The sequence below is a fragment of the Trachemys scripta genome, chromosome 1 (assembly GCF_013100865.1).
Source record: "Trachemys scripta elegans isolate TJP31775 chromosome 1, CAS_Tse_1.0, whole genome shotgun sequence".
Lineage (NCBI taxonomy): Eukaryota > Metazoa > Chordata > Testudines > Emydidae > Trachemys > Trachemys scripta.
This window is the reverse complement of record NC_048298.1, coordinates 139,989,414-139,999,524: the sequence shown is the minus strand read 5'-3', so window position 1 is coordinate 139,999,524 and position 10,111 is coordinate 139,989,414. Positions and strand designations below refer to the sequence as shown.

General features: G+C 50.4%; 1 protein-coding gene across 1 annotated transcript; it reads left to right on the top strand.

The window, feature by feature from the left end:
* Positions 1-286: 286 nt before the first annotated feature.
* SCNN1A (sodium channel epithelial 1 subunit alpha) lies at positions 287-9,111 on the top strand. Its single transcript, XM_034787695.1, has 13 exons — positions 287-714; positions 1,259-1,656; positions 1,993-2,248; positions 3,117-3,304; positions 3,955-4,055; positions 4,526-4,689; positions 5,312-5,410; positions 5,578-5,695; positions 5,978-6,056; positions 6,513-6,570; positions 6,709-6,764; positions 8,045-8,120; positions 8,325-9,111. The coding sequence occupies exons 1-13, from the start codon at positions 706-708 to the stop codon at positions 8,649-8,651; spliced, it is 1,929 nt and encodes a 642-aa protein (XP_034643586.1). The 5' UTR covers positions 287-705; the 3' UTR covers positions 8,652-9,111.
* Positions 9,112-10,111: the final 1,000 nt, after the last annotated feature.

Here is a 10,111-nt window from a genome sequence, read left to right as displayed (position 1 = left end):
TGGCTCTTGGGTGTCAGTACCGGTTTGCTCTGAGACTGCAGCCCAGGGAGTCAGAAGGATGGGTGGGGTGCGTGTGTCCTTGACTTTACGCGGCTCAGCTATTTCAAAGCCCCACCCTGTTGTTTCAGCAGAGAGCGGCCCCTGAGGCTGCACACTTGTGTACCTGGCTCCTCTCTCTGCTGCTCAGAGCTGCTGCCGCCCCAAGCCCCCAGTGAAAGCCCCAGACCACAACATTATTTTCTCTACAGTGGTCCTCAGTCAACACGGGCCACTCCTGGGGCTTTAGTATCTGTTTGTCCCCCCTTCCCTCTCCCGGCCCCATCGCCCGTTCCCTCTCGGCCTGCCCTTTTCTACCCCTTGCTCTCCCCCTACCCCTGCCCATCTCCCTTTTCTCTAGGAACTGAGATATTGAGATGTTAATGAGGCTTTTCTTTTCCCCCAGAGCTGCGGGGGCGGGGAGCGGCTGGGAGGGCAGGAGCAGGACAGGTTGCTAGATTGAGCTGGAAAGAAACCAGTCTAATCCTAACCACCAAGGCAAAGCAGCTGCCAGGAGGCAGAGCCAGGAGTCTGAGACCAAGGCACAGCAGAGCACAGATCTCGCCTAGGAGAGAGAAACTCCCACAGGGGACAACAGCAAAGGGAGACCCTCATTTCCAAGGAGAGCGGAGTGCACATAGCTCAGTGGAAACAGCATCATAGGTCAACATGCATCAAGTTAGTGTCTTTCTACTCAGTTGCTTCTAACGTTGCTTTTAAACATCACCCTCTGAAGAAGGGTGTGATGGGGTTTCTACTGAGTGAATTCTGGGGTAAAGGAGGGAGGGGTCTGGGTGTGTGTATGGAGAGACTGGGGCAGGGAGGATATGTGGGGAGTGTGTGGAAGGACTGAGGTGTGGGGGAGGATAGGGTGTGGGTGTGTGTGGAGACTCTGGACTTAGGGGAAGATAGAGGTATGTGTAAGGGCTGGGATATGGGGAGGATAGTGTGTGTGTAGAGGGGCCAGGGCATGGGAGAGGATAGGGGTGTGTGTCTGGAGGGGCCAGGGCCTGGGGGAGAATGGGTGTGTGCATGGAGGGGCCAGGGTGTGGAAGAGGATAGGGGTGTGTGTGTGGAAGGGCTGGAATGTGGAGGACACATAAGGGGTGTGTGTGGAGGGGCTAAAGGGTCCCAGCAGGCAGAGGCTTCCTGAGTTAGGTGAGTCATGGTAGACATAACTGGTATCTATATATTGCCTGATTCCAAGCTTATTCTGTCGTAGGTTGTAGCTGTGAAGGCAGAGAATGTGCCAGTGGGGGAGAGGCTGAGGAGGTGTAAACAGGAAGCAGAGAAGCAGCAGAAGGTGGAGGAAGTGGCAGAGAAGTTGGAGAAGGAGTGTCAGGGCCTCATTGAGTTCCACAAGTCATACCATGAACTCTTCCAGTTCTTCTGTAACAACACAACAATCCATGGAGCAATCCGCTTAGTCTGCTCCAAGAGGAACAAAATGAAGACAGCCTTCTGGTCTGTGCTCTTCTTCCTCACCTTTGGCCTAATGTACTGGCAATTTGGGATCCTCTACAGGCAGTACTTCAGCTTCCCTGTCAACCTGAACCTTAACCTCAACTCAGACAGGCTGACCTTCCCTGCTGTCACACTGTGCACCCTCAACCCCTACAGGTATGAGACAAACTCCCAGGAGCTACAGGTATATATATATGGTGTATTGGTCTCCTACTGGATCAGGAGAAATACCTGGTGCCCCTACAGGTGATATTGAGACATGAAGGGTTTGTCTACATGGGTAAATTTCCCTACATAGCTATACTGGAATAACTATTCCACTACAGTTGGGAAGCAGAGTAATTATATCTGAATAAAGTCACTTTTATTCCCACGTGGGGACTTATACCTGTCTAGCTATAGCCAAATAACTATTATAGTATAAGTATACCTATAGTGGGAAATTGCCCGAGACAAGTCCTAACTCTGGAGTCCACTCTCTCCATCTCACAGATACAGTGCTGTCCAGAAGGAGCTGGATGAACTGGATCGTATCACCCATCAGACACTAATGGACCTGTATAACTACAATATGTCTCTAGTACAAAGCAACTGGGCAGCCCAGTCCAGCCGGAAACGTAGCCCAAGGAGTCTGTCCCACCATGTCCACCGCCACCCACTGAGGAGACACAAGCGTGATGAACCAGCCAGCCTGAAGGGAAACAGTCCTCCAGTGGACAAAAGTGACTGGAAAATTGGCTTCATCCTGGTGAGAATAGATCCCTCTCTCTCCTGTACTCTATAGACTCTGCCTAGCTCCTAATCTCTCATTAGATCCTTTCGTACCAGTGTCAGCTCCACCCTCCACTGGCTGGAAATCTGATAAAGTTGTTGCTGCTACTAATGAAAGAAGTTAAGAGCTGAAAAAAGCCTTTCAAGGCCCAGTCTCTCCCTAAGGGATCTAGGGAAGGATTGTCCCCCTTCTCCATCCATTCTCTAGAGTGTACTCAACTGTCAGGAGCAAAAATTTTAGTCTAGGCTAGGGCATGTCTACACTACAGTTGCTACAGCAGCATAACTGCAGCAGTGCTGCTATAGCACTGTAGTGTAGATGCTTCCCACATTGATGGAAGGGGTTTTTCTGTCAATGAAGGTAGTTTCCCTCCTCGAGTGATAGTAGCTACATCAATGGAAGAATTCTTCCCTCAGTCAATTTAACTACAGCACTTAGGGTTTTAATTTTTTGCACCTCTGAGCAATGTAGCTAGTTCGGTCTAAATTTTACGTTTATACCAGAGCATAAATACACCCACAGAGAGGGACTCCCTGTTCCAGAATTGAAAGCTCCTGTGTATACTCCACAATCTCATTTTCTGCACAGCCAATTACAATAACTTCACTGTGATTTGCTGCTTCCTCAGCCTCTCGATCATTCCACCTGCCGAGGAGGTTCCCTCCAATTGAGGATCTGGGGTTGGGGGAGAGGGGCTCCCTTTATGTCTGTTAGCTGCACTTGTCAAGTATAATCTGAATTTATTTCCTGTCCATGTTCGGGGGGGGGGGGATAGGTCAGGTATACCCCCTCATCCCTCCTCGTGGACTTGTGTTCCTTGAGACAGCTGATGTTTCTCTTGCAGTGCAATGAGACCAATGAGGATTGTTTCCACCAGACGTATTCCTCAGGTGTAGATGCTGTGCGTGAATGGTACAGTTTCCACTACATCAACATTTTGGCACGGATGCCTAACACAAAGGCCCTGGATGAGTCCAATTTTGAGAACTTCATCTATGCTTGCCGCTTCAATGAGGTTACATGTGACAAGGCGTGAGTGCTAAGGGGCTCCAATATCCCATCTTAACAACTTCTGCATTCCTTGCTGGGTACAAGGAGAAGCCAAGACACTACTGCTGGAGAACACTGTTACACCCACTGCCAGGGCCCAAGGCTGGGGCATTCTTCCTTGTTCAATTCCTGGGGCTCCTGGATCCCATAATCTCAAGTGACGGGCTCTGGGTCCTGCCCTTGGGGTCTTGGCTCCTCAGGTTCACTGACCCCTAAGTGCCATGGGATAGTTCCTGTGCTCTTTTCCCTTTGTTTCAGATAATTGAAACAGTGATACAGGAACATACACTAGTGTGGGTGCAGTTATACTGTATAAAGGGATCTTTATACTGGTGTAACTGGGTCCACACTGGGGGGTTGTATCCTCCTCCAGAGTTAGCAACGTGAGGAATCTAACAGCTCTTCAGCTTCAGAAGTCATTTTCAGCAGCTTGCTAAATAATCTTGCTCTGACCTACTTCTCAGGGCTTGTTTACACTACAGACACTACTCTTCTTTATTGCTCTCAGTTCCTCTCTACGGGGTGGTAAAAAGAATGGTTCCTTTTAGAATACCCTGTCCCGCAGCATCTCTTGGGGATTTTGCCCCACATGCCTGGATGCCCTAATCTGAACATTTCCATTTCTCTCCCAGGAATTACACCCATTTCCATCATCCTATTTATGGGAACTGCTACACATTCAATGATGGCAATAGCAGCCTGTGGACATCATCCCTGCCTGGGATCAATAATGGTGAGGGTCTCCGTGGCAGGTGGGGAGAACCCATTTAGGTATATATCTGGAATAGGAGAGTTTTGGGGGTGGGCGAGAACTGTGAGCATCAAGATCCTCCTCTGCTTATTCCCCTGTGTGATGGTGGATTGCATCCCCCACCATGATCCATGTGAGTTTCAATTGCCAAAAGTTCAGGCCTCCCCCAAATTCTGCTTTCTCCAGGCCTGGCTTTGCAATCCCAGTTCTCTGCCGCCTCCAGAGACTCCAGCCCTGATCCCCAAGTCTCTACCTCCCCCCCATGCCTGACCACCTTACTTTCTGCTCAACTCAGGCCCAGCCCTGATCCCATTTTCTTTTCTGGCTCAGCTGAGATTCCCCTTGCTCTCTGCCTCCTCTTCCTCCCCCATTAACCCAGTTGTGATCTCTCTGCTGTTCCCCCACCCCAGTGACTGGCCCTGATCCCGCCTCACTCTCTGTAACCTCTACAGGCCTCTCTCTGCTGGTGCGCACAGAGCAGAACGACTATATCCCACTGCTGTCCACAGTGACGGGAGCCCGGGTGATGGTCCATGAGCAGAATGAACCAGCCTTCATGGACGATGGGGGCTTCAATGTGCGTCCGGGTATGGAGACCTCCATCAGCATGAGAAAGGTAGGGGGGAGAAAGAGGGAAGAGATGGCATGGGCTTCACTGTGCACCTGCATGAAGCCTTGTGTCAGCATGAGATTGGTCAGTAGGGAGGAGAAGGGTTGCCGTGAAACTAGGATATGGGAAGCAGAAAAGTTAACCCTAGAGGGTGGCAACACTGGGTGGGACTGAGGGGGAGGACATTACCTTGGAAGCCATTACTAATCAAGGAAGGGCTGGAAAAGGGGGATAGCAGGGAGTTGGTGGCATGAGATAGGAGTGAGGACTGGGAAGTTACCACCATCGTATTTGTTATTGATTGGGGGTCGATGACATTACAGGGCAGCAGGCAGAAAGGGAAGGCACCAGAAGCATGGGTATGTATCACTTCATCAATTCCCTGCCATTGTAGGGCTTCGGGCATTGGTGCACCTCAGTCCCGGCTATCTGCCTGAGGCACATAATAGCTCATTCTCCTGAGGGCTGTAATACCTTGGTACAGTTTCAGTTGTTGGGTTTAGTGTGTGGGGTGCTGGGGGGTGTTAGTGGCCTGTGATTTGCAGGCAGTCAGACTGGATGATCTGGTGGTCCTGTCTGGCCTTAAATTCTCTGACTCTAAGACTGACAAGCTGCTGTTTGTTGTCAGGAGACGACAGTGCGTCTTGGGGGCAGCTACAGTGACTGCACTGAAGATGGCAGTGATGTTCTAGTGCAGAACCTGTACTCGTCCCGTTACACTGAGCAGGTAATCCATCACCACTGGTCCTATCCCAGACCTGTCCCCACCTTCCTTGGGATACAATCTCAGCCATTCCCTGCCATGAGTGGATCTCATCTGTGTTTTCTGGGCTTCATTATGCTGGGATGTGAGGATTCCCTTGCTGAGCTCTCCCCTTCTCTCATGCCTTCCAGGTCTGCATTCGTTCCTGTTTCCAGAGCAGTATGGTAGAGCGCTGTGGCTGTGCATATTACTTCTACCCCTTACCCTCTGGAGCGGAGTATTGTGATTACACGAAGCATATAGCATGGGGTAAGTGTTGACGGTGCAGAAGGAATTATATAATGAACCCCCCAAGCCCTCCTGAACCTACCCATTCCAACCCCCAACACTGAGACTCTCCCATTATCCCCTGCTATCAGCTCCCCAACTCTCGTATTTAAGTCCTCCAGGGGATTCCTTCTTTGGAGCTCTCAGCCCCTCCAAGGGTGCTACCTTGTTCTGGGCCTGCATCACCCATGTACATGCCCCAGAGATTCTCTTCCCTGTACAGATAGGGTGAGCTCACTTTGGTTTTCTCTCTCCCCTGCTTAGGTCACTGTTATTACAAACTCCAGGTTGAATTCAAATCCAATGTTCTGGGCTGTTTCAGCAAATGTCGGAAACCTTGCGAGTAAGTCTCAGTAGGCTAAAAACTAGGGTTTTATGAACACCATTATATGAAAGAGTTGCCTGAGATCTCAGGGGACTGGACTTGACCCAGTAGATCACTTCCAGTCCTATGAGTGTCTCATTCCTAGAGCTGACTGAATGGCTGAGAATTTGATTTGCCAAACCAAGTATTCAATTATATGGGGCAAATAGTGTTTGAGCAATTAAACATCCAGATAGATACTTCAGTCTGGTCTCTCCCAGCAGGAAGCAAAGTTAGTAGTGGGGTAAAAATGCTGGCTGAGGGGAGAGCTCCTGGATACTGCAGACTGGCTACTTTCAGGAGGCAGCACTGTAAGGAGTAGGGCAGAAGTGCTAGATATAGAGAAAGTTCCGAGTTGTTGAGGTTGCTGTGCTAAGACTGGACCTTGTGGATCCCATGGCCCTTGCTGTTAAGAATATATCTGTCTTCCTCCAGGGTGACTGAGTATCAGCTGTCAGCTGGACACTCCCACTGGCCTTCCACTGTTTCCGAGGTAAGGATATGGTTTCCTGTGGTAATCTCACCAGACCCAGGACGCAAACCTGTCCCACCATTTATCATCCCTCAACAAGGGGAGGCTGAGATCACAGAGTGGTGTATATCTATGATGCTTTTTGTGCTTTCCTTTCAGGATTGGGTATCTCACATGCTGTCCCGACAGAATAAGTACAATATCACATCCAAGAGGTGAGAGCTCCAGAACTGGGGCTCAGGACCAGAGATGGGACCCAGTGATGGGGGTTGGGGTCTGGGCCCAGATGAACCAATGATGGGTAGAAACAGGGGAGTAGGGGTGGTCAGGGGCCTAGGGCCAAGCACAGAGATCAAATCAGTGGCAGGGAGAGAAGCAGGGGTCCAGGAGTGCAGGGCCAGACAGGAAGAATGACCCAGTCATGGGAAGACAGGAGATCCTGACTTACCTGGTCATGGAGATAGGTGGAAGTTCAGGGGCCCAAGGCTAGACCCAGAGACAGACCTACTGAGGGGGAAGACAAAAGGCTTGAGGAGCCTGGGACCAGGCCCACAATCTTGCCTAGTAATGGGATAGGAGTGTTCTCAGGGGCCTGGGCCCTGACCAATGGACTTGATCCAGTAATAAATTGAGATTTGGGGAGCGGTTTAGGGGGCGAGGTCTAGAGATTGGCAGAATGATTGGGAGGATCACTAGGCAAGGGACTGATGTAATGTTGGAGGTGAAGTCTTGGGCAGGGATTGTGAACTTGGAGAATCAAACGGAAAGTGTGGAGGTATTCTATAAGTTTAGGAGAAGGTCAGATGTGAGTTTGGTGCAGTAGTAAGTTTGGAGCTGTTGCACCGAAGTAGGGGAATGTGCAAGGAGCAGGGGCAAGCAGGGGTACAGACCCCCCCCCCCAAATAATCAGTGAGGGATGCAGTACTCCCCCAGTCCTGGGGGCAGAGAGCTCCTCCCAGGGCCAGAGATGGGGAGGGGGGGCAGTGAGCTACTCCTGGGACTGGGGAGAGTGAGCTTCTGTGCCCCGCAAAAGAGGTCAAATTTAAATTCCTGCACACACCCCTGCACTGAAGTGTGTGGGAGTTAGGGTGACCAGATGTCCCATTTTTAAAGGGACAGTCCTGTTTTTTGGGACTTTTTCTTATATAGGTGCCTATTACCCCCCACCCCCTGTCCCATTTTTTCACAGTTGCTAGCTGGTCACCCTAGTGGGAGTGATAAAGGCTTGGGGGTTGGGTGGGAGTTTGTGGGTGTCGTAAGTTTGAGGGATCCTAAATCTGGGATATCATACAGGAATCTCAGAGGAATGCTGTAGGTATGGCCAGCTGCACTGGATTTTGGGCAGACAGCAGGTTTGAGTGTTAAGTGGGCTGCCGGATGGGGGAACTGCAAGTTTGGAAGATTAAAGATTTGGTGTGGGTGTAAGATAAGGAGTGTATGCTACAATACAGGGGTTGTGAGATTAGAGTCACTCATCTCTTTTTCTTATTAACAGGAATGGAGTGGCCAAAGTGAACATATTTTTTGAGGAATGGAAGTATAAAACCAATGGGGAGTCTCCTGCCTTCACGGTATATACCTCATCCTCCAGCTGCCCCTCCCACTCAACATACCCCTCTGCCTTCCAGCAAAATCCCTGACTTCTGTATTTCTCCTCCTGCGGCAGGACTGGAGATGGGAATAAAGCCTCAGCAGTGGGTGATCCTGACAGCAAGTGGGAATATGAGCATCCTCCCGGAGACACAATTCTCACTACCCTCATCTCTCTCTTGCAGGTGGTGACGCTGCTCTCCCAGCTGGGGAATCAGTGGAGTCTCTGGTTTGGTTCCTCTGTTCTTTCTGTGGTGGAGCTCGCTGAGCTGATTTTGGATTTCATTGCTATCACCTTCATCCTCTCCTTCCGGTGGCTCCGCTCCCGTCAGCTACTGGCCTCTGCTGTGCCACCCCCAGGTGCTCATGACAACACTGCCTTCCAGCCTGAATCCTCTGGCCCCAGTGCTCCACATCGCTTCACTGTCGAGGCTGTGGTAACTACGCTGCCCTCCTACAACAGCCTGGAACTATGTGGGCAGAACAGGGATGCTGAGATTGGAGTGGAGTGAGGATTATGGTGGGACAGCACACTGCGGTTGAGGAGTTTAGTGTCCCCACTCCACAGATTATATGCTTGGGTCTGAAGACATGTGGCAAGTTGGAGCAGGGACTGATCTCCTGTTTGGTGCTACAGCACTTGCAGCTCAACTGCATTTCTATGATGCTGGTGCAGAGCTTCCATCACCTCAATTATGGCACTCAGTCGGGAGGCAGGTGACTGCAGTGTTGGTTGGGGGGAGGTGTTAGTTTATATTCCCTACTGTTGGTAAACCCTGCATTCATCTCCCACAATACAGCTGACAATGCCCTTGGCCACATTTGCTATGGAGGCACCAGTGATGGGAGAGACAGCATATGTGGGTGATATTGACTGAGCCCCCTTCCATCTATATACACTCACTTCTCAGCACCCAGGAATGTGGCCACAGTGGTCTGTAACTGTTTGAGAATAAAAACTAATTAATTAAAGAGGCTTGGCTGTGACCAGGAAAAATTAGGCTCTTGTGTATGCCTGACAGCAGACAAGGGTGGGGTGTATAGAACCCAAGAGGGTACTAGCATTCACAAATGCCTCATCCTCTGTAGGACAAATTTTCAGTCAGGAGGTTAGATGCTGCTTCCCAACTCTGGATTGCTGTTTCTGATGCCATGCTCAGGGTGGAAATTTCCCCCTCCACCCAGGAATCTAGGGAGGAGGCTAGGAGAGCCTGTTTGGAAGGACACCTCCCTAGGCTAGAGACCAGGCAGGAGAGGTGCTGGGTTAAGGGGCTTGGGGGGTGGTGGTAGGGGAAGGGTTCCTGCATGGATCCTCATCCTGGCATGAGGTCTAGAATAGTCTCAAGCTCTCCACAGGCTACCTGCAGCTCTTAGGCCAATACAAAGATTCTTCTTTGCAACATAACATACGCCTCACTCTAACTCTCCATTCAGCCTCTCATCTCTTTTCTGAACACTGGGGGCTAAATTGGTCTTGACACTGGCTTATGCCTCCCATAATAAAGGAGCTGTGGGGGCCAAAGTAGCCTCAGTGATGCAGAGCCTGCAGAGCTACCCTAAACTGAGACATTGCTTCAGTGGCCCCTCTGAGCTGCTGCAGTACAGAATAAGAACTGTGCAGGGCCGCCACAGCTCTGATCTACCTATCCCTAATCTGTTCAACAACAGAATACCCGCTGCATGGGTGTGGGGGTGCTGTGCTGAGCTGGCTCCGTTATCTGCTTTGTGAAAAATGTCAAGGTTTTGAAATTCATTTTCATGCCCTATCAGAACAAAAATGAGACCTCTGGAATTAAAAACCCCCAGAACACAAGAGAAAGCAAGCTACCCCAGAATAGCCAATAGCCCAGAGGTTAGAGGACTTCCATGGGATGCGAGACCCAGGTTCAAGTCCCTACATGGTCTGATTCAGAGCACAGCCTGCTCACGATCTGCTGTTGGAGCTGTTCTACCTGATAGAAATGATTACCTA

Excerpts from the sequence above, each read along its gene's own strand:
- SCNN1A (XM_034787695.1), top strand. Across the intron at positions 5,411-5,577 it reads CGTCCCGTTACACTGAGCAG|GTCTGCATTCGTTCCTGTTT; the intron begins GTAATCCATCAC and ends CATGCCTTCCAG. Across the intron at positions 6,057-6,512 it reads AAATGTCGGAAACCTTGCGA|GGTGACTGAGTATCAGCTGT; the intron begins GTAAGTCTCAGT and ends GTCTTCCTCCAG.